At 37.1% G+C, this 24,783-nt stretch overlaps 2 protein-coding genes and 1 pseudogene across 3 annotated transcripts in view; 2 read left to right on the top strand and 1 right to left on the bottom strand.

The window, feature by feature from the left end:
• Positions 1–12,702, top strand: part of LOC149049477 (ryncolin-4-like) — a 48,423-nt gene extending 35,721 nt beyond the window's left edge. For both annotated transcript variants that reach the window (XM_089198429.1, XM_089198426.1), the window contains exons 2-3: positions 10,560–10,943; positions 12,021–12,702. In XM_089198429.1, the coding sequence (XP_089054555.1) occupies positions 10,560–10,943; positions 12,021–12,295 (659 nt within the window). In that variant the 3' untranslated portion in view covers positions 12,296–12,702. The remainder of the gene's footprint in view (positions 1–10,559; positions 10,944–12,020) is intronic.
• On the top strand, positions 1,403–2,040 carry LOC149049478 (uncharacterized; annotated as a pseudogene).
• A 7,208-nt stretch (positions 12,703–19,910) lies between the features above and the next one.
• LOC149049476 (uncharacterized) lies at positions 19,911–23,880 on the bottom strand. Its single transcript, XM_089194063.1, has 2 exons — positions 23,324–23,880; positions 19,911–23,221 (listed from the first exon to the last, which is right to left on the bottom strand). Exons 1-2 carry the CDS (start codon positions 23,464–23,466, stop codon positions 22,993–22,995), a joined length of 372 nt encoding a protein of 123 aa, XP_089050189.1. The 5' UTR covers positions 23,467–23,880; the 3' UTR covers positions 19,911–22,992.
• Positions 23,881–24,783: the final 903 nt, after the last annotated feature.

Below are 24,783 nucleotides of genomic sequence, written 5' to 3'. Positions count from 1 at the left end.
TTCATTAACGCAGCTAAGACACCGTAACAAGATGAAGCAAGATGCTTAACATGATCGTCCCACTTCAAGTTGTCAGTTGTGTGAGCCCCGAGCATTAATTATATTCTAGTAGAATGGACACGTGCAAGGGGTTTATCTCCTATAGCCAGGTTTATAGGAAATTAAGCGAGGGAATGGTAGGACGACATCTGAGGGGTTGAGAACAGTATGCAATTTGTATTTGTAGGGTTCAGTGCCAAGTTGGAGTCCTGGGACCAGTTTGTGATATCCACGAAAGTCTCGTTCATGTCCATAGCCCTTCTTGTAGAGCTGAAACATAAGTTGAATATCACCGGCCCCATGATGGACCCTTGTGGAATGTTAAACTAGGATGACTGGCATGAAGGCCTCTTATCATCGATCCGTACAAACTGTGATCGACCAGATTGGTAGGAGTCACTTGAGAAAGGGTTTTGAGAAGCCAAGCTTATTTAACCTCTCGATGGTCGAGCCAAAGTAGATGGTGTCCAATACCTTAGAGAAATTGGCTGACATAAGTGTAGTCTCCTTCCTCTTATGGCATAGCGGATGTTATCTCTGATTCCCAGCAGAGCTGTAGTGGTGGAATGTCCTTTGCGGAGATTCGAGATTTGATCGTGAGGAAGATGAGCGCTGTCTGCGTATTCCGCCATTTGAGACACCGCAGGCTTCTCGAAGACTTTCGAGAGAACAGGTAGAACTGAGATAGGCCGAGGTTGATCATTTGAGACTGGGTTATCGGTCTTTATTTGAGACAGGAGACACCTGATCAACCTTCTATAGTTTTGGGAAATGCGCTTTCTTAATGCAATCGTTGATGATGGATTTAAGTGGGACTGTCAAGTACTCAGCACTTATCCTGATGAAACGAGTAGGTAACTGGTCCACGCCAGTGGAACAATCCGATCGAAAATCCTTGATGGTCTGGAAGGCGCTTTCCCTAGTGACAGGTGGCAGCTGAAAACGTGTTCCACCAGGGGAGTCGTAAGGCAGGTCATCAATGAAGCGCACGAGATCTTCTATTGAAGTCACCAGAGTTTCTAGTGTTTTCTATTTAGGAGAGACTGTTTTCTCTCGTAAATTAAAGAGATTTGATTTTGACGCTTTTAATGAGATGATTATACCGACTGGTTTGTCGGATGGATGTGTCTCGCAATGTATTGAGTCGTTGGCTAAGGAGTATGATGAGGTGTTGAGCAAAGCCTTGGACAAGCTGGCACCTAAAAGAACTCGCACTATTGTCATTCGACCAAATGCCCATCGGTATAATGAGGAGATTGCCACTCATAAGAGGAAGAGGCGAAGGCTCGAACGTGAGTGACGTTCGACTGGTCTCTAAATTGATGGGGTGAATTATTTGGAGCAGCGCGATGTTGTGGATGAAATGCTTTATATGGCGAAAGAACAGCATTCAACAGTTATTCAGGACAATACCCACGATAGCAAGTTACTTTTTCGCACAGTTGATAAATTACTACAAGGAATACAGACAAAAGATATCCGTCTGCGAACAGTGACCTAGAACTCGCGAATGCCTTTGCTAATTTCTTTAGTCCCAAGATTGTGAGCATTCGTGATGAATTGCTAGTTAGGAGAGAACAGCTGGGGGAGCTCACTATGGAGGATTTTGAGTGTACATCATGCTTTAGTGAGTTCGCAACGGTAACAGATGAAAATGTCTTAGGACTGATTAGGGGTTCAATCAAGGCATGCGCACTAGATCCATTTCCAGCGAGTATCATGCGGAAATCCTATTCTAGTCTTTTTTCTGTATTTAGAAGAGCGATTAATTTGTCGTTATGATCTGGAGTGCTGCCCAAGGAACTTAAGATCGCGCTGCTATTACCTCCTCTCAAGAAGGTAAATGCAGATTTTGAGCAGTTTAGCAACTTTTGCCCTATGTCAAATTTAAAGTTTCTATCTAAATTAATAGAAAAAGCAGTGTTTGTGCATGTAGAACCAAAATCTTTGCAAGTTCTACCCTTAAATGCATCGATGATAAAAAGTGCGCATTTTGGTTGATTTCCTGCCACATTTAGTATTTGTACCTGAAAATCGTTCCAAATATGCCAGGTAATGATAAAACGAATATATCATACTTTCGTCCTTGCAGTTGCACACTCTGCTATTAACTTTCATGCACTTTAGTTAGAAATTGCAAATTTTATTCTGATTTAAATTCGTGTTTGATTTCCCGCTACGAAAAAAACTGACTCTTTGCGATTCAAAGTATCGAAACTGACATAAAATTTCGTCGAATGAACTAGAACTTTGCACACACTTCCTTTATGATATTATTAGTATATGTGAATTTATTTGGTCAATTCCCTCTTAAACTAGCAAAGTTACAATTTTTTGTATCAGTCCAGTTGGAAAAAAATTCATGAATGTCATTTCTTGAGCTTTGAATCTAGTACAAGACGTGCAAGTACACCAGAAAAATTTCAAAAGTCAAAAAATGCATATTCCCTCAACGGAGGTAACATAAGGTAATGGAATAGGAGTCGGGTGATTCATAAATAACCGTGTTTTGCGCGAAAAAAAAGTTTCCAGAGATTAAATTGTCTTTTTTGAGTAAAGTGGTTGATTTCCTGCCACTTCAAAAATTAAACAGCTATAAATTAATGAAACTTTGTCAAAAAAGGAAACCGTGCATTTTTTCATGGAGGATAGTAATTCTCTAACTATTGTGGAAAGTTTCAGGTTGAGAAAAAATGGCGAAATATTTTTTTGGATGAGATCAAAAACCCAAGTTTTCCCTGGCACCCATGTTCTTGATGTGGCATATACAGCGAGAGAGAAGAAGGTAAGAAAAACAAACGAAGCAAGGCCATCAAGGGAAGGAAGTAATAGGGTCAAATGATGAATTACCTTGGAATTTCTTAGAAAGGAATGATACGAGTTTAATATCGTAAAATAGGTTATCGTTCATCGTAGTGGTAAGAAATAATAAACTGTTTAATCGTTTGTCACACGATGTAATCACTTAAGATGTAGATCGCGACCTTTCGACTGCTTACTGTTAGTCTTCACCAGGCGATGGGGTCGACTGCTCACACATTACCATTTGTTTCACTTTGCTCGCTCAAACATCAAAATCACAGTAAAATCTTAGTGCATTGAAATGAGCTCCTAGGAAAAAGTCATGAGCAAGCACAATTCTGAGGCAAAACTTCAACGCTCCTTTTAAGGAATTAAATGTTCCATCATGATCATGATCATGCTACGATTGCATAAAACAGATAATAGTTAAATGTGCAGTCATCATCTTCGAGGCACATCAGCGTAAGAGTCACTGTGACTCGAACAAACCCTCGAACGTGCGTGTTTGGGTTGGAACATCCTGTGACGTTGCGTGATGTGCCATTCATGTCGCAAACAATGCGTGCCTGCGGGTGTAAATTACAAAGTGTTGATTGGAGTATAATGGAAAACAGCTGTTGATATGAATTCAAAAGGAAATAGCTTGCGATTTAGTAAGGGCCCATCCACATTAGCGACAAAATTGTTTATTGAGGCAAATTTTCTGTCATTACCAACACCTTACAAGTATGGATGGTTTTTCGCCAAAGCGGGCTAATTTTCAAACGCACCCGCCGACAACATTTGTCTCGGGTTAAAGCTTGGCAAAATCTACTAAATAAACAAAACCGTGATGAACTTGTCTATCATTTGTCGTAAACACTACCATTAGCGTGATAATTAAACTGTGTTCAGCTTACCAAAAGGTTGCAGTAATTGTCTAAACTTATGATGAATTCCGGTAATTGGAGTTTTAATCCACTGGCGAATTGTAGCGACCAGCCGTATGAGCAGATCAGGCCCTGGAATGTACCACCCTATAACGACCAACAAGGAAAAAAATTTCATTCAGCTGGGGCAACCTACAAAGGTGGAGTAATTTTCCAGTTGCCGCTTCACCAGACTAATAATTGTGGCCGCACAAGATCCAGAAGTGAACCGAATTTAGCAGCTTTTTGAAAGCTTCGACGTTTTTAGCGCGGATGCAACGAGGAGACAAAAATTTGTCATTACAAATTTGTCCTTTGATTTTGTTGGGGCAATTCTAGTTTTGTCTGCTAGTGCTGATAGGCCCCTAAATAACGAATAAGCAATGTCAATCTTGGTTTTACCTAGTTTAGGTGTGGAGCAGATAAATAGAATCACTATCTTGTGACAAAAAAGATCGAGTACGACTGAACGTAGAGAGTTCGGATATTATATGGATCGTAAATAAACGCAGGAAATCGGAAAAATACAGTCCTATTGATTGTCGAACCAGCACTCTGCGGAGATTTTCCTTGGCGTAGTTGGGAATTCTGCAACAGCTTTCGAATAAGCGCGAAATGTCACATTTTGAAGTTAGGGGCTTCAACTTGGATCAACATTCTGAAATTTTTAACACTGTTTCCAATTTTGCATTCTATCTTGGGCCACAAGCATTTTCATAAAAAGAAAAATTAAAAGAAAAAAAAAAAACCGAATGCACTGAGATTCAACTTTCAGATATCTTCTTGCTGTCGATGATAAGATCAGTGTCACAATCTTCCAAAATGTAATTTGGTAACCAGTGTTATTACATGAAACCGTCTTACCCACCTTTGGCAACTTGGCACCCGTTTAGACTGCGCCTCAAGCATTTAATAAGATACAGCACTTCGGGTCGATGCTATGCGTGGCGGTTATCCGTCAGTGATATAAAGTTGTAAAGTTGTTCACCGCTCCTTCCGGAGCGGTTATTCGTCCCATTGAGTGCAAAAAACAGCCTTAATGATTTTATTCGTAAGTAGCTTAAAGTTATTACTAAAAATTTACCACTCCCTCCCGACTGGGAGCGGTAAATTGTTTTAAGTGCCTACAATCCTTCTATTACACGATTTAAGAGTTACTAGCAGTATTTTGCTTGCGTGAAATCGCTCAACTTGCAAAGATTAAACAGTACAATATTAAGGATATAGAAACAACAGCGAGATAGCGTGTCTTACTGTGAGATTCGCAAAACACACGAAAATAGTCATCGCTTACTTTTGTTAGCCGATGCAAGGTAATGTGATCTAAGTCAATCTGATGTCAGTAAGAGTTTCCTGCATTTTAGTTCCTAGGCTTTGTGGTGTCTGTTATTGAAATAAAGTTGTCGTAAATAATCTTATGCTCCAATTTAGCTTTCTTTTCGGTTTTCATAACACTAACCCAAACACTTTTCTAAGAAATCTCGCGAATGAACAAAAACAAACCTAATGCTTTCGCCGGTGAACCGAATCAATATTTTAGAGGGTCGCCAATAGGTCCTTCTCCTTTATTGTGGTTCTCAGGGTAGGTCTGCGGTCAAATTTAGAATGTCCACTGATTAAAGTTAAGGAAGATAAGTTAACAGCTCATCTTTATCTCCTTTCAAACGGAGATTAAAGAAACGTTATATGGTCATTACTTCCATGTTTGTAGGAGTTTATAATCTGCCTCCAGATTTTTTTCTAAACATCGTTTACCGAATTATAATGAGTGCATTGGTACGCTTCCGTCTCAAGCTCTTTATTTCAATTACCGACCATACGCATCGATAGATTTGTAAATATTTTGTAAACGAATTTATCTCTGTCTTCGAGTTGAGTTTTGCGTATCTGTTTGGCTGCCAATTGGATATATTGTACACACATTGGCAGCTGGTTTACCATGTTTTGAGGTTTCACAGATTTCGTGTTGTTGATTTACTATGTTTCATTGAATGCGACGTTTCTTTTTGTCGCCATTTTACTTTGTGAGATATTTTGCTCCTGGTTTGGCCGCTTGAATCTTAATTGCAACGCCCAGGTAAATTTATCACTTGCCTGGGTACAGATCGAGTTTTCAATTTCAAATTTGGCTATCTTTCTGTTAGAGTTTGGCCGTCAATTTATCTGACCTTTAAGCAAACAAACAAAATGAAATAAAATTACGTAGATGTTAAGCTTATCACTATCCTATGATATCATCAAAGATAGGGATCACCGCAAAGGTTTCTTAGATTCTTTCAGATCCTCTTGATTCCCCCTTTCGGCTTTCTCTGATTCCTCGAGATCTTAAAGGTGCTCACAGGTAGAGTTTTGAGTTTTCGTAGCGCTCTTTTTTCTTTAAACAACGTAATGTGATAAGATTTCCGGCTAAGTCGGCATTTGACGCATTGACGCAACATGTTAAGCACCTTAAAGGTAGCTTTGAGCTAACAAGACTAATTCTTTTCCTACTCTCTAAACTAACCCGCTTCGAACAAAAAGGAAATGATTATTTACTGATCCCTCAGATTCAATAATCCCACTTTGCCATGTATTGGCGGAGACAATCGTTGTCTATGACTGTTTTTCATTTGTTTTCATGAACGAACATCACAATAACATTATTTGTACAGTGATAGTATCTTTTAAGCGGAAAAGCGATTAGGCCCGCAAGTCATCAACTTAAGCTGCCATTTAGGCGCTTTTAATATTTCAATGATTTAGTCATTTATACGACAACTATCTATATGTTATATTTACAATGTCTAGATTGCTACAAGAGAATACCAACAGTTTATAACCTGTTAATCGCTAACATTGTTTGCTATCCCAGGGTAACTAAAAAGAATGACATATCATCCTACAAATGATTACAGAAAGGCCTGATTCATGAAAAATGAGACCCAACGGCCTTTTCTGGGTAATTTCTTGTTAGATGAAAATAATTGCTTTGACATGCGAAAAAAGTTACAGTAGATAACAATTACAGTGCCATATCTTTTTAGGTAAAAACATCAAACAAGCGTTTGTCGAGAAAGTATTTGTGTCATCATTATAACTTTTAAATACATTTTAAAAGAACTTCCCTTAACTTTTAAGACATAAAAGGATATTAATGAGGCATATCGTAATAGTCTAAATTCTGCTCAATTTTTTTTCATTGACACACAACGTTACATCATATCAGAACATTCATTTTCATAAAACATCTTCTAAGATGTTTTGAATCCAGGATTAAATTTCTTTAAGGTTTGAATTTTTCATGATGCCAAAAAAAACAATTGTAGAACTATAAGAACATGAGCCTTTTTTATTAAACCTTTGTTATCGTTGGCGTATTTGGTTTTCCCAAGCTTCTTAAGTAAATAATTCCACCGATAAATCCAACGGAGGGTCCTATTTTCTTAACTCAACCGGTAAAAAAACTAACTTTTTGGTTGAAATGCCGCCCTGTCCCGTAGGGGGAGTCTCTGATTGGCTGACCATTGCTTACAGCTGAATAAAAGAAATTTTACAGAGCAATTCTGACAGTCCTCCAGATGTTGAAGGAAGATTAAGGTAGGTAGCTTACTCAAAGCAGATATCTTAAGAGTTTTACTAGTCTTGTAATTTCACCAATCTTTAGAGAGTTTTGACTTATAACAATATGACGCGCTCCTTACCGTTTATAACTCTACATGTATATGTGTCGTCTGATTAGTGGAGAAATTTACGTCTTGTGACACCACAACAGGTTTCTGCTTCCCAAATGTATTATCGCAGATTTTCTTTTGCTTGTAACAGGATGCCACGGTATGGTTTAATGAAATCCTTTTACACTAAGCAAAGTGTAACCAGGAGAATATAAACTAATAATCTCATGTTACAGCTCAATATCTCAGTTTCTTTAAAATTGTTGGGCTGTTAGTGATAGTCATGGTTTTGAAGTGTTTAAGAGATAAAAGATTTGCGGAGAGTGATAAGGTCAGTTTCTTTTTCACAATATTTCACTGTGCAGACCGACCGTAAGCTGCTAAGTGACGTTTTTTGCCCTGTATGTCTAAAATAATATTATCTGCCTTCGGAAAATTGATTTTCAAACTAATGTTGTCGATGCAAATCGATCATTGATTGGTTAGAGTAAGCATGTCTTCTAAAAGCTGTTCGAAACATTCCAATCCGCTTCCCAAGATTAACATAGATATGAATGTAAAGCCCTAAAATATTTCTTTAAATTTGAGTTAAACAATGTCATTTAAATTCATGTTATTGCTTAATCCTCCACAATTTGTTGCTCGTTGTAAAAATTTTTAGCAAAGATGAGTGTTGCACTTTAAAAAACATTTTGATAAGTTTGCGAGTCCGTTGAATTCACCCCCTTCCACCGTAAACTATATCGCTGAAACCAAAGAGATTATCTGTTTTTTTCTTTGAATAATTAAAAATGCGTTTCTCAACGATTCGAATGGCGAGGCTTGATCTTACAAGTACTGATAATGTTTTTCGCAGTACAATAACTGAAGCGAGGGAATTCCTTCCGCCTATGTTTCCCTAACATAGGAAGACACCGCAAAATGCCCTAAATACTACGGGAAAACGTTTCTTGAGGACCACAAAGTAGCTTCAATACCTCGCACTATTCTATCAGACAGGTGTTTAATGCAGTGGCTTTTAAGGAGTTTAGAGTGCTTCTGACTGGGAAATCTGGATTTAGCGTTTGGGATCCGGAGTTTCGAATTTTGCAATCAAGTATGAAATCCAAATCTGGACTTCGACTTTAAGAAATCTTTCTTCGAAGTAGATTTCAATTAAGAAATCCAACACCGGATCTAAAAGATTTCTTTATTGTGCGTTTTTTTTCTTGTTTTGTTTTTTGTTTTGTTTTGTTTTTTTTTTGAGAGATCCGATAAAGGATTTTCAAAGCTGATCGCGTTAACAGAGGTTACGCATTAGCGCGTTTCTTCGATTGAGCAGCGTACACGAGACGCGCACAATTCAGTTCTCTCTGCTATCGCTTCTTTACTCACAGGATTACCCTGGCAGCTGCGTCTGATGTTATTTTTTTTAGATTACTCCCCAGACCGTTCCGTTATACATTAATATTTGCTCAATATTGCCGTATAAAATAATATTCTCTTTGTGAGAGGTAAGTGATTTCTTGTTGACGGTAGGACACCTACGCGTTGGAAAAGTTTCTTGCATATATGGCTGATATGGTCTCTGATGGAAAGGATCTAAAATATATAAACTCCTGATTGGAATTCAGTTTTATCCTAAATGTCTCCTTTTTTTGCATTAATTTTTGGATGGTCATCAGCTTTTAGCTTTGATCGTAACATCGTTCCATTTCCAAACACTGACTTAGTTTTACTAGCCTTCGATTTGAATAGTTTCTTTTAGGGATTCATAAAAAAAAGATTTCGTTTGAGACATAGTTATTGGATTTTTTGTGTGTATGTAATTTTTTCATTCCATTTATTAGCAAACTAGCGGGTACGTGTATGGTCCAAGACTTGTTACCAACCCCTAGAACGCACTAGCCCTTCCACATATCATCAGTAACACGGATGGAACTACCTACAAAGAATGTTGTTATCTTTACACAATCCATCAATCATCACTGACATGTCCGTGTATTTTGCTTTATTTCTTATTTTGATTTAGTGCTTTTTCTTCATGTTTGGTTTGCTTTATTTTTGTTTAGCTGTGTTTCTGGATAATACTCCGTCCTGATTACTAAGCATTTCATTCCGGAAGTGTACAATGGTTAAAGGTCGAAAAATAAGTAAGTGACTGTTTTATTGGACATTGTGCATCCTAAAAATTACGCTAAATCGTTCTTGAGAGCAATTTGCTGATTAACTATTCTTCGGTTCTACGGTAAAAACTCACCATTCCAATTATCATTTTTTTAGTTTTCCCGACAATTTCTCCGATATAGCAGTTTTACAAAAGGCACGGTCCACTAAGGGCAAAACGAAAATATTCCAACCCCTTCTCGCAGGATGATACGAAACACAACCCTATCAGGAGAATATGAGTCCTAACGTGTCTGTTCATAATGCAGCGTGATTTCCTGATTTATCGTTTGAGCATTTACATAGCCTAAAGAGGTTTATCTCTCGGGTCTGAAGCTGTGCAACAATACAACCTATTATAAAGAAAAGTGAGTGAGAAATTTAATGGTGCATTAACCTCTGTTTCAGTAAATCCTGCTTTGCTGCTTTTGGCGATGTGTTGGGCAGTAAATAAATTAGCTCTATAGCGCTTGTAATCCCAGGTAAGTTGGAGGTCAACTTTCCTAAGTGGAGCTGAACATCAGTGAAATTTGTGAAAGCTTCTCTTTGATCACGTATAGTGATCATATTATTATTATCATTATTATTATTTTCTTTTTCTAAACACCGTTGAAAGTAGCGACTACGGTACGCAGTCTATAAGTGTGGGTGAAAACAGTCCAAATCTTAGAAACTGTTTTTAATTGCATTATCGGGCTTTAGGCATCATTGGCGATTGACAAACCAGCAGTGTAGATTCTATTTGGCTCAGTGGTGGAGATCCGAAGGTCCCGGTTCAAATATCCTCTGGAAAAACCAAATTCGCAATCTGTTTACCTGGCCTCTCGCTCGTGACAGGAAAAAGAAACACCTTTTTTTCCTTGTCGAATTCTGTGTCAGATCTGACTGAGGAATAGTAATTTCACTTTAAGAAAATAACAAACAAATGAGCGAAATTTGTGTCATGAGCTAAATCGATAAACTGCAAAGTTTCACGTGGCTTGAAACTTCGAGGTATATTTTTTTTCCTCAACAGCTAAGAACTGTGCTGAGCTTTACAAGTGCGGCCAAACCATCAGTGGTGTTTATACAATCGACCCTGATGGTTCAGGTGCCTTTGATGTGTATTGTGACCAAACGACAGCTGGTGGAGGATGGACAGTGATCCAAAAGAGACTATGTAACATTGCTGATTTCAACCGCACCTGGGATGATTACAAAAAGGGGTTCGGTGATTTCCTCGTTCGTGAATTTTGGCTGGGACTGAACAAGATCCAACGTCTGACGCAAAACAAGACAGAAAACAAACTCCGCGTGGATCTGGGAGTAAATGCGAGCAAAACTGTTCACGCTGAGTACGAATGGTTTGGTATTGAGAATGAGACAGCCAATTACAAGCTTCACATCGGCAATATTTCATGTAAGCCAATCTACTATTTCACAATGAATGATAATTTTGATGGATGATCACTGTTATCACCAACCTTGCTTATGTAGTCATTCTCATAGCTATTCACCCACATGTCTCTCAAACGACTATATGCCTTAGAAATATTTTTGTTATTCGTGCATTTGTATATGGTTATGCATATCACACTCATGAGCCCTAAACGATCCATTTACTCGCAAGTTACTTGTGACTTGGTGGCAGAGAATCCATCAGGTGACACAAAGGCCTAGGATGTATAGAAAAATAGGTGTCAGATTTGACTCTGTAACTTTGATGCTTTGGAATACAAAAGTGTTTTCTGAAACATCACCTCCACAAGCAATAGTAGCTCGTGATTTTATACACTTGTAGATGCCAAAATAGGCTAGAGAAAGGCTCTTAACAATTACGGATCGTCAAATATGAAGCTAAAATTTATTTAAGGAGGCTCTATAGAAAGGTGACAGATGAAGCAACAGATTCGAAAGTTTACGCACGCTCAGATATAGACATTGGCGAAGTTCTATTCTGAGAAAATGGGGATCTTTCGAGTAAGATTGATCGCGTTTCTTTAGTTGGAATTTCTTAAATTTTCTGGGCCGTTAAACATATTTGTGCCCTCTCCAGTACCTGTTGATAAGAGAAATTGATAAGACCAAATTTGAGATAGAGGAAGAAAACACAAAATTACAAATAGCGTTGAAACTGCCTCTGTAACCCCTATTTTTTCGGCTTTTAAATGATGACAGGACAATTTTCACATATTGTGAGAATTTTGGGAAATTCACCAAAGCAAACTGAAGAAAATCAAAGCCAAATTATCACTGGCGAGCGCCTCTCTTCGTGGAACTTTAGCTTAATAGCGAAAATTATTTTGATAATATTTACTACAGCAAACGATAGTCCGAACGTTGCTCATCGCCCTTTTGATAGCTTTTAGTAAGCTAGAAAAGCGAAAACACAAAAATTTTCTAGAAAAACAATGCGCTGGCGCGCGCGCCAACATTGAGCAAAAACCCTATGGAGCCTTCTTAAGTTTACTTTTTATTCCTCTCTTTTTTTGTGCAGCTGCTACTGTTGAAGATTCTCTCTCCGTTCATAATGGCACGTTATTTAGTACGTGGAATAGATTTCCAGCTGATCAAGATTGTGCACGGAAATATGGGGGAGGCTGGTGGTACCTGTACATTGATGGAGTTTGTACTGTTAACTCAAATCTTAACGGCATCTGTCCTCATTCTGGAAGTAATTGCACAATTCACTGGGCAAAATTAAACCCTAAAGCTAAAAACAACGACCCCAAAACATCTGAAATGAAAGTCAGACCAGCAGACTTTTCCTAGAGCATTCTCTTTGAGGAACCGGTAATTTTTTCTTCGGGAAGATTTTTTTGTGTCATGAAACAATTGTTTATATGAAATAATTTACCAGATCCTTTTAAAAGACTCTCTAATGTTCTCGGGGGGTTTGATAAAGTTATCTACGAGTTATCAGGCAACGTGATTTATTTGATGAGTCTTTTGATGGAAACAAAACGCAAAATTTGTTTGGTAGAGCTGAAGCTTAAACCGGTGAACTACATCTGATTATGCTGTCAGTTTTAGATTTAAAAACAACTTTCTAGAGTAATTAATTATAATTACGTTAAATCGACTTTATTCTAAGTGATTTATTTTAAGGTCAATTGTGAAAGTTTTGAGAAAACGTTGAGATAAATGTTGTGTAGTAAATAAATGAAATCTTAAAACCTTTTTGTATTCGTATGGATGATGATGATGAGTCAAAAATTCGGTCTGGTTTTTCCACCGCAGGAAAATGCACGATAGGTGCACATGGCAGATTTTAATCGGAGTAAAGCAAAATGGTGGACATAGCCTGAGAACGAGGTTGTTTTTTGGCATCGAGTGTATCCAGGCCAACCTTGTGACTGTTTACACTTATCTCTCGAATAAACTTTAAAATATTTATTTTCAAGCACAAACGTAAAACGGTGAATCGCTTAAATTGTTAATGCTGATGAAACGCAAAAACAATGGGAACAGTTAAAGTTTATTGGCTGATTGATTTAATTCGATTGATTAATTCAATTATCTTATGTAAACATTGGCGATGATTACTTTAACATACTGATCAAAAACAACAACCGAGGGAACAGTTAAAGTTTATTGGCTGTTGATTAATTTAACTATCTTATGTTAACATTAGCGATGATTACTTTAGCGGACGAAAAAAAACATACTTTTCTGACAAAAAAACAAAAAAACAAAAAAAAACAAAAAAAACTTGTGAAAGTCACTACCACATATCTTTAATTTCAATAAGTCGAAAAACTTGCGGTCCATAAAATGCTTTCTGTGGCATGGTATATCGTTCCGAGGTAGAAAACTGCAGATGTTTGTTATCAGATGTAAGCGGGAGAAAACCTGGTAAGCAAAGATCATCGCGTTCACATGCAAATATTTTTTGAGTGACTATGAGGCGAAACCTGACATGTGAATGAAAAACCGGGGATACAGAGAAAGATTTGAATCACAGCGTTAAAATTTGATGAGTTTTGCAATCGGAAATTTGATAAACGGAGGATTCTAATCCTTTAGACAAATTTACGCACTGTCACAATATCTGTTGAATTTCTACTTTTTCATGTGTCTTTAACCTTGAAAAAAACTCACTAGAAACTGACTAGCATATTAATTAATTTTCAACCAAGCGACTAAGGATTCGAAAGCGTGCCATCGATCATGACAGCTCTACTTCTGCATATTTTGTTCATTGGCATTTTCCCAGTGTACAACAACGAACTCACCGGAGTTAGCAGCTGAAAACACGCATTTTCCTGAAGATTAATGCGTGTAAATGCAGGAAAATGCAACGATTTCATGTTTGCTGTTCGTATAACGCATAGAAAATGTCATGTTTTCTTCTATTCAGAACCATTTTTCGCACGATTAACGAAATGGTCACAAGAGTTTTCCAGTCGAAAGCATGCATTTCCAATATTTCTTCCCAATGGTGAATTCGAGCAAATTCGATAAAACGCATTTTTCGGCGTTTTACAGTTTATAACTGTTCGTTTAACCCATGGAAAATAACAGTTATTCTGCTATTCACAGCGGCTTTGCGCATTCCAACTTCCTATTCACTGGAGTTAACCAGTCGAAACATGCATTTTCCGGTATTTTCTCTGCAACGGTGTATTCGAATTAATTCGTGCAAGGCATGCATTTTCTCGCGTTTACTGCCGCTCGGTTAATCACTGTTCTTCAAATTCGATCCAATGGATTTCACCTCCTAGACTCAACCATGCTGAAGGCTCTAAAAGAATTTTGTCCCATTTCCCTCTCCCAAACAAGATAAGCACTCTATTAATCATTCTCAATAAGTTTATTGATGCACAGTAATGTTAGCAGTACAATTTATTCAGAGTCCACAATGGAACCTGACAACAATCATGTTTTTTAGCCTTTGACTCCTGCACTATTATTTTACTATACACATTTCTTTCTCTCTAAAGCCAAAAATAAGCAAAACTTAAACCCTTAGAACAGTTTGATTGATACTTTGAATCGGTAGGATAACTGTCCAAAAAAAATTATATATACAAACCATAACCAGAAAACTGATTTCTGGATACATATTTAAAGGTCTAAATTTCTATATCAAGCATTTTGCAAAAATGAGTGTACAGGTTTGAAGAAATAATAATTATTTGAACTGCATGAACCTTGGGAATCAAGGTGAACATTCTGAGAATGCCACCTTACATTAAACCTTGTGCCGACATCAGATCTACTAGAAACACTTCTGGTATTTGAAACTGCAATCAAGAACCTAACAAATTATCTTAATGTTACCACTCAAGAATATCTATTCTTATGACATTACACTTTCATGCTTGGCTACAAACAACATCAAATAGTAATCTAAGAACAAAATTGGAATTTCGTTACCATTTTAATTAGCAGTTTGTTCGTCAATTACAGGGAGTTTACGTTGTTCTGCAAAAATGAAACAAGTAAAACGATCCAAATAGGGCAGCTTTCTAGAACTTTGTCTTTTTAATTCTTTATCTGGTTAATATCAGTGTAGCGCGCTTTTGATGGCACATTTCACTACTCTAAAGGAGTTTTAGGCTTACGTTGCCCATTGAAATTGTGCACCTCCATCATTGACCTAGCGGGAATCCCCAGGGAACATAAAACTCCTTTCTTAAGTCTACAATATTACGCCTACTTTACTTCGATTTAATTGCACTTGATAACTTCAGCGTCCAACTTCCTGTGTTTATACGAGAAATGACATACAGAAGCAATGTTTAAAAATCCTTCTTTAAGAGTATTTCCGGGAAATAGAGTTGCCTTCGAGCATATTCTTATTACGCCCACAGTTTTACACCCTTAGAATGAATAAAAGGTTAAGTAGTTGAAATTTCTTCATTCTACAACAGTGCTTCATCATAAAATATACAGCTTTAAGCTTGGAGAAAAATTTCATCATATAATGTCTGCTTCACAAAATTTCAATTCGCTGCTCAGTGTAACATATTCACTGACGGTTCAAATGTTATCTTCAACTCCTGCACCTTCAACAAGTTACAACAACAACAACAGAGGATCCGAGAAATGTAATTAACAATCTAAGTTCTCTGATATATTCTTATAACACTTGAGTTGTAAATCTGATTCGTAGAAGACAGCTATCAGCAAAGTGGCAAGCACTTAATTAAATTGGCCAGTTAAAAAAGTGATGATCATTCACTCGGTGCTTGTTTCTTTACTTAACTTCTTCTAGAAGTCTTTCTTTGCTTCATGCTCTTTCCCTGATGTGTTTCATCAAACCAAACAAGATTTAATTATTGTAATTTTTCAACAGCCAAGAACTTTGCTGAGCTTTTCGAAGGCGGTCAAAGAATCAGCGGTGTTTACACAATCTATCCTGATGAAAAACCTCCCTTTGATGTATATTACGACCAGACAAGGGCTGGTGGAGGATGGACAGTGATCCAGAAGAGGCTGAATGGCTTCGTTGATTTCAACCGCAGCTGGGTTGACTACAAAGATGGCTTCGGTAATTTCCTCATTCGTGAATTTTGGCTTGGATTGGAAAAGATCCACCGCCTGACGCGAAACAAGACAGAAAATAAACTCCGCGTGAATCTGGGAGTAAATACGAGCAAAACTGTTCACGATGAGTACAAATGGTTTGGTGTTGAGAATGAGACAGTTGATTACAAGCTACGCATCGGCGATTTTTCACGTAAGCCAGTCTATTCTTCCCTAACACATGATCATTGTCATAGGTGATCATTATTATCATCACCCTTAAATATGGTGAATCTCACAGCTCTTTACTTACATGTCTCGATCTCAAACGATTGTGTGCCATGGAAATATCGTTGTTATTCATACGTTTTTATATTGTTATGCATATCACACTCATGAGTCCAACCTTAAACGATCCATTTACTTTCAAGTTCCCTGTGACTTGGCAGCAGCAACATAGCGCTTGCTAACAGTAGCTCATAATTTTATACACATGTAGAAGCCAAAAATAGGCCAGAGATGGGCTCTTAACAATTATATATGATTGACAACTGTGAAGCTAAAATATATTTAAGTTTTATTCCTTCCTTTTTCTTGTGCAGATGATAATAGTACTGCTAAAGAAGGTTTGAACCGGTGAGTTACATCTGACCATGCAGTTTTGGATCTAAACTTCCTACGGGCATCTATTATGATTAGATTAAATCGACTTCATTCCAAATATATTTTAGGGTAAATTTTTAAACGTTTTGCGACAACGTTGAGATAAATGTTGTGCAATAAATAAATGAAGTAGTGGAAGCCTCTTTTGTGTATGAATGATATTTGTGAAAAAAATTAGATATACTAATTCAGTCCCAAACTTGTTAAAATCCTTTGACTGTTTCCTGGGTTTGCCAACTTTCACGAATTCAGCCAGCCCTGCTCGTGTATAGATGAGACTATGTAAACACGAACAAAGTCATCCATGGTCTAAATCAATTGTTGATCATTTTGATTGGCCGCGAGTTTTACAGAAAGCAGAAAATAAACCTGAACCTGAAGTGTACAGACTGATAGGTTCATTGTGTGGTGCAACTGAAAATGAAAGCGAAGTTATGTTTCCCGGGATGATGGTCTGCACTAAACACAGATGTGATGGCATGATATGCAGAAGTAGAGCTGGATGGCACGCTTTCGAATCCTTAGTCGCTTGGTTGAAAATTAATTAATATGCTAGTCAGTTTCTAGTGAGTTTTTTTCAAGGTTAAAGACACACGAAAAAGTAGAAATTCAACAGATATTGTGACAGTGCGTAAATTTGTCTAATCAAATTTAATTGCGTGAGCGTGCTTCATATTCCTATCGTGCACGCTTATGAAGTCAGCAAACAAATCCCTCGAGAGTTTTGTATTCGATCAGAAAATAAAGTTCATTGACACGCATGAATCTTATAATGAATGAATGAATGTTTGAATCTTATGTGGTCGCAAGTATGATTACGTTACTCCTTTGCTGAGGGAACTGCACTGGCTCCCCGTGGAGCAGAGAATTATTTTTAAAATCTTATTTTTTACTTTTAAAGCTTTAAATAATTTATTCCCTGGTTATATCAGTGACTTGTTAGAAACTTATAAGCCTACTAGGTCTTTACGATCATCGAGTAGGAACTTGTTAGTGATTCCTCGCTCCGAGTTGAAATCTTATGGCGATCGCACCTTTTCTGTCTCTGCACCTAAGCTGTGGAATAACATTCCTGAAACCATTAAATGTAGTATAGATCTTAACACTTTTAAGCGTAATCTTAGAACTTATCTTTTAAAGCGTTATTTTTATGAATGATTACGTTGATTATTACTTTTATTTTTTACTTTGATTGTGAAGCGCCTTAGAGCTTTTAGATAGGGCGCTATGTAAATTGTCATTTATTATTATTACTATTACTATTATTATTATTACTATTACTATTATTATTATTACTATTACTATTACTATTATTATTATTATTATTATTATTATTATTATTAATTCACCTGTCAGTGTTTTGACCAATCTAAGACAAGATCATTTACAGCATAGCGAAATGTTTTCTTGAAACAAAATTATACATACATACATACATACATACATAACCTTTATTTAAGTGTCTAATCGTTCTAGTGCCTATTGGCACTAATTGGGGACACCTTTAAGACTAAAATAATAATAAAAAAAAAGTCTGATTAAAAACTAGTATCAACGCGCTGAGGCGTAGCAGAGAGAATATTAACCCTTTTACCACATTTAACCATCGGGTTGAAAATGTTATAAAACAATTGGTTCATACGTCTGCTGTGCGTTCATCGACTCAAGAAGCTAGAGTTGCTCGAGGCGAAGCCTCTTACGCGTCTTTCGTGCTCTCCAAACTTCCGTGCTTCGGAAGTGCTTCATATCCCCATGAACGCACGCTGATGTATGAACCAATTGATAATAATGGTAATTGAACTGAGTGGAGTGCAATTTGGGCTGAAATCGTACGCGTGATTTCAAAATCGAACGAGCTCGCGGTGCGAGTTCAATTTGAAATCACAAGTATGATTGCAGACCAAATTTGCACGACACGAAGTTCAATAACCACTTTATTACATCCATTTTGAAATCGCCCAAATTTTATTGACGTAGTAGTGAGCTGGTTTGAAGTTAAATTCATCCATTTTTTCTTTTTTTGGGGGGGATAAGAGTTTTGGAAACAAAAGTTCCAGAATTTGCCTCATGATACTCTTTGTCTTTCATTTTCCTGCAATTTGATTGGTTTCTTTAAACAAGCCTTGAAATCTAAGTGGTTGTTTTGTTTTTAATGTGGCCTCCTCATTGGCTGGGAAAAAGATTTGATTTAAGGCAAAAAAATGGTGTGTTTCGTGAATAAATCGCACCAATTAGGGCCAATCAGATTACAGCGACCACCAGTGGTTTCAAAATGAGTGTAATAAATAGCAGAAAACGTTCATCAGTGACCCTACTGATTTTGAAGGCTTGTATATGCCACTCGTTAAAGTCAATCTCACCTAAAACCCGTGAACACCAACAGCCATCTATATATGTTTCGTCAAAAATGACCTTGGATGAATCAAAGGCACGGATACAGTCTGCGTGTGGGCCACTGGCTTTCCGTTTCATAATGAAAGGATGCACTCGTGTTCATGATCAGTCTTTCAAAGAAACAACATTTTCCTTACACTGAGTACAGGTACTAACGCGCTGATTAAGATCATTGCGTCATGAAACTTCGTCATTTCATAATCATTACCTGAGGATAAGAAATTCTTCAACGTATTGAAATATGCCTTCATAATTCAAGAATTATATTAACGTCTGTTAAAAATTTATCGCAGGTATGATCGGGAGGAGAAAAACCACTTGTACATTACACATGTGAAGGTTTACATTATTGCATCATACATCTCTTGTTGTCGTAAAAAGTTCATAATAATTTGACATAGCGCGTCATGAGTACGATTTTATTTAAGGCTGATAAACATGCTTTCAAAATAATACGAAATACTTTGTACGCGGCCTGTCTTAAAATTTGGCCGATCGAGCCCTTCAGATCAGGTAGCTGTATGTGTGACCCATTAAAAGAGAGCAAAAATATTTTGACATAATTCTTTAAACCTTCAAACCAGTGTCACGCTGGAGGAGGGGTGAAGAGAAAATCTCTTTAAAGATCAACAATGCAATTATCACGTAGGAAAAACTGAACTTCAAAAAGAAAATAATTGTGGTTGAGGTTTTAGGTAATTTGGTATTATCAACTTTGATAACGTAAACTGGCGCCTGTAAAGAGTTTCAAAGCTGACGTCATATCAAACTTATCCCATAGAAAACTGAACATTTGCTTAAATTGGTCCCAAGCCACCGTATTACTCACCTGACACGCGCAGAGCAATTAAATATGCAAAGAGCGCCAATGTTAAAAATGGCGGCCAACAGAGTGAAGCGGGAGCATAAGACTCCGAAAAGATTTATTGATGAATTCGTAGAAGCTAAGACCAAGCAATGCAAGAAAATAAAAACTACGGATAAGAATATTTATCCTGTAGAGATAATATAGGTCGACAAAGCGAGAAAACATGGCAAAATTCATTTCAAAGGGTACTGCGAGAAATTTGACGAATGGAGGCCTTGCGATGAACATAATTTGCCCGTAATGCGATTGGAACCGATGTCAAAACCAATCGATGATTCCTTCAGCGATCGCCAGCAAACTTTTTATGAACGCGTTTACAGGGAGATCAACCGAAAGTTGTGCTCCGGGCGCAGAGAGGATCCAGAAGTTCGTATTGAAATTCAAGTCGATGACGATGTTTTCTATAAAAGTCTTGGGAGGATTTCATCCAAAAAATATCAGAGGAATAAACTAATATATGAAATTCTTTCAAATGAAACTCTGGATTGTTATATCGGCACAAAGTGGAATGAGCGGATCATGAATGAAAACGGCGATTTTGCTTATGTTGTACCAGGGACTGTGAGATTTTGGTTGACAAAAAGAAACTCCATAGTGGAATTTGAATTAATTGGCGATAAATACGTGAGATCTGAAATCGAAGACGGGCATCGAGTCGTTTTTACATGTGTCCGTGGAGATGGCAACAGATGTGGATACAAAAATATGGTCCATCATTAATATATTTGATTTAGCACATGTTTATTGATTTTGATAGTTGATGTCAAAGAATTATTTTACTTGCATGTGAATTACCTTCATAAAATGTAAACATGTGGTTATAAATGACCCATATATTTCAGTCTGTGATTCTGTTGTAATCAATGCAGTAACATTTTTGAAAAAGACTCCTTGAATACTGTATACAAGAAACATTTCACAGGCATAGCAAATTATTCTACACAACGTCTACTAACAGTTTTTGGGTAATACACTCCTTTAATACATTGATATATTATATCATTACTGATTGATTAAATCACATCTTGGCTTCCATTTACCATCTATTTTAACAAGATGTGCACAGAAAGTGGGAGCATCGCATTTGCTGCATTTTGCAGTACATGTTTTGATGGTATGGCCAGAAGTTGAACAGTTTCCACAGTTGTAGCTTTCCTTCACCCTTTCCAAACCAGCAGCTTCCAAAAGCTGTATTCTGTGTTTTTTCAAGAAAAGTTGCTTTAGAGCAGAAACCCCTCTATGATTAGATGATCGAAAGTAGTCCTTTGATACAGTGTTGTTGTACTTCTCCATACCTTGCTGAGTGTAATAAGCTAAATTTTGGTATAGCTTTAAAAATTCAGGTACATGAACATACAAAGAATGCATATATGGTGTTACATCTTTTGCTTGGTAAAGGTCTAAGAATTTTTGAAACCATTTTTTGATTTTGTCCTTGAGGCTAGAGATAGCATCATCTGTAGTGTAATTAAGTTTAAGATCACCCATAATATCTATGAAATTACCCCAAAGGGCTTGCAGCTTGTCCACATTATGAAACTCTGGTAATAGTAAGTGAAAATTAATATGTTGGAAAAGCAAGAGTTTTTCAGGTCTAGTAAGGTCTCTGTACTCCAACTTCTTGCTGTCCCTATTAATTTTCCATTCAAAATTAATTCCAAGTTCTTTTACAAATTTCTCATACCCAGCCATATGTCTATACTTATTTCGACAAAACCCATTTGAAAAAGTAGATACCTTGTCAATGGCATCTTTCCTGCGAAGTTCCCTGATCAGAAGTTCAATTAAATTATCAGATATTCTCAAAAATAAATGTAGTGTATCAATTATTACATGGTCAATAGGAATAAAATCAAATAATGGATTGGTTTTACAATTATATTGCTTAGATTTTGCATACTTACCTATTTCTTGTAAATCTCTTGCCCCAAGAGATTTGTCAGTTATAGACCACTTTTAACTGATGTCAAACCTTTCATTTCCTGGGCACTTACACCAAATACAAGAGAAATTTTGATTAGCAGCCCCTGAACCACAAACACAGGCTAGAAACTTCCAGTCTCCTCCCAAAAAATACTCAATGCTATACTTATGACTATTTACAGTAATTTCTTTTAAATTTGACATTTCATTATTTAGATCAGCAAGGCTTTCTTTAAGATTGTCATAGTTCTCTGTTGTCTTAATTATTGCTAGAACATAGTTCCCTTTTTCATTCATTGCTGCATCCTTTTCATTCAAAATTGTGTATGTGACATTTTCAAGTTTAAGCCTTTTCCCAATGTTGGTACCATCACCACTGAGCTTTACTTTAATAGTAGTAACCTTGTCCAATACTCCATTTTTCTGCAGCCTTTTTATCTGTTCCTCAAGACTCTCCCTGAAAGAAATCTGTACTCCCTCTGCCTCCCCTGGTGTACTTCTCAGATTCCAATTGGCATTTAGTTTATCTAGGTGTTTGCATATTTTATATTTTGTGGGCATGTCTTTACACTTCATGGCCAACTCATGCCAAGCTTCATTAGATATATTCAATTTTTCCTTCAAGTAAACCCACATATTGATGTCATCAATATCATTGTCAGTCAGTTCTCTTGGCTCTGTTTCCAATAGTTGTAACTCTCCCTCTTCTACCAATGAAATAGTTTCATATTGTTGAGTGTCATTATTAAATACCTCAACCTTGGTGGCAATAAAATTGTAGAGGCCTAAAAATGACAGTGCTGAGTGGCAGTCTTCTTTAAATCCTCGCCTTAATCTTGCCTGATGTTGTTTGGTTTAATCAGTGAAACGTTTGCTTTTGTTTAGACCTCTTTGTCCCTTTTTTTGCATTCTTGCTGCTTTTTTCGCAAATCTTTTGAATTTTTGTTTGTATTGTTCTTTTCTGTTTTCCGAATCCCTAATAACATCTTCAAACTCCTGCTCAATTTTTAATCTCTTTGCCTGCTCTGCGACTAAATCCAGTTCAGCTTTCCTTTTCTGCCCACGAAGCTGTTGGTTTTCCTCAATCAATGAGTTGTTTTCAAGCTCATGATAGAAAATTTTGAAGGAGTGGTTTTTTGCCTTCCACGCATCAATAAGCTTCTTTATACTTTCCCCCCCCACTTTTTGACGCTTTCTTGAACGCTGAATGGAGGAGAGAAATATTTTTCCTGAAGACGTTGAGAATTCTGGAATTTATAACAACTCCGCGAATCTCAGATTCCCTCAATATTTTTTCCACGATTCCCACAATCACAGAATCAGCACTTTCGTCGTTCGGCTCTTGATCAGACTTCTTCGACAGGGAATATATGAGATAGCTGATTAAAAAAAAATCAATTCGGTGAAAAAAAATTGAAAAAAATTAAAAAGAAAAAAGAAACAGGTTGGAATACACTTCGATAAACGCAATTTTTACTTACTTGTTTATTTCGTAAGTAAACCAAGGCAGTTTTTCCCCTTTTGGACCATTTGTTTCTTCGCCGAAATCGTTTTGTGCATCTACCGCCACCGCGAGAAGAGCCAGCGAAGAAAAAATCACCAGTGCGTAAACTTCGAGTCCCATTTCCCGAACCCAAACAATATCCAAACCTCATGTATTATACATCAAATTGCGCCAAATTTATTGTTTTTTTCGTATTTCGCGGTAATGACCAGTTTTAGGCATGCGCTTTAGAGTTATAGTCCCAGACTCCATGGCCACTGCTTGCATGTGGCGTGAACCCCTCTTCTACATATCTGAATCGCTAACCATAAGTCTCAAAAACCCGAACGAAATATTTTAATGATTTCCTTCAAATACAGTGGTATAGAAAGCTTATGTACGTTAGTTTTAGAAACTGAAGGTAAGAAAGATAGCAATTCAAATGAAATACACGAAAAAGAGGAAAATGTTCGAAAAGTAGCGTGTTTTTGACTGACCTCAGACTGCGTGACATGTCACGAAAATCTACAGAGGCAGATGTTAAACGTAAGTTTGATATGTAGAGCGTTAGCCCTTCGTCAGAGCGACCCAGGTACTCAGGTATTTGGCTTGCTGATTGTTAAATTTGAGTGTTCAAGCGTGACTCACGGTTTATTCCTTCGCGAAGAGAAATAATGACGTTCTGATCTTCTCGTGAGTAACTTAACTAACACCCCAGTGTTTCAGCATCATTTGCTCACGTTATTCGTCTTCATGGCCAAATGAATTGATTAATAATTGATCACAGCCATTCCAAAGGTCCATATAAAGATTAGAAAAAGAAAATACCGGTAATACTGGAGGAGTATTTTGGTACTCATGTATTTGTCTCGCTTAATTTCTTTTTTGAGTGTTCAAGCGGAACTCAGAGTGCATTCTACCGCTTATTGTGGAGAGAGTAGAACCCCGATGTTGCTTCCTCGTTTCTCAATTCCATTTTCTCACATTATGTTTCATGGCGAAAATAAATCATAAATTGACGATTAAATAATTTAACTTTGTGCACACCCTCTCATGATTTGAAATTACGCTGAAAAGTGTAATCTTAAGTGTAGTCAGCCGTGGCGGTCTAGCGACAAATTAATATATTCGTAAGTGGTATCAGTAAAAAAAATTATCTTTCTAAATTTTATTGTTCTCGCGACATTTACTTGCAGTGGCGAAAATGTTATAGATCTGTAATATAAGCGGCGAAGCGTAAACAGGGAGGCTCTCATTGGTCGAAGATCACGCGCGCTTTCCTCAGAAGGGAATACTGCATTAGCTCATTAACTTGTCAAGGCGGAGCTAAGAAACAAAGGCCTCAAAACTTATTGTTTTATCTATTGTTTTTTTTTTTCAAAAGCCATGATACTTTCATCTCTCGCTACAACCTAAACAACATACATTTCGCTTCATATCAAGCTTACGACAGTTTGA

Source organism: Pocillopora damicornis, chromosome 2 (assembly GCF_964200805.1).
Source record: "Pocillopora damicornis chromosome 2, jaPocDami1.2, whole genome shotgun sequence".
Classification (NCBI taxonomy): Eukaryota; Metazoa; Cnidaria; class Anthozoa; order Scleractinia; family Pocilloporidae; genus Pocillopora; species Pocillopora damicornis.
Note: the sequence above shows the minus strand (reverse complement) of the source record. Positions and strands in the feature narration are given on the sequence as shown.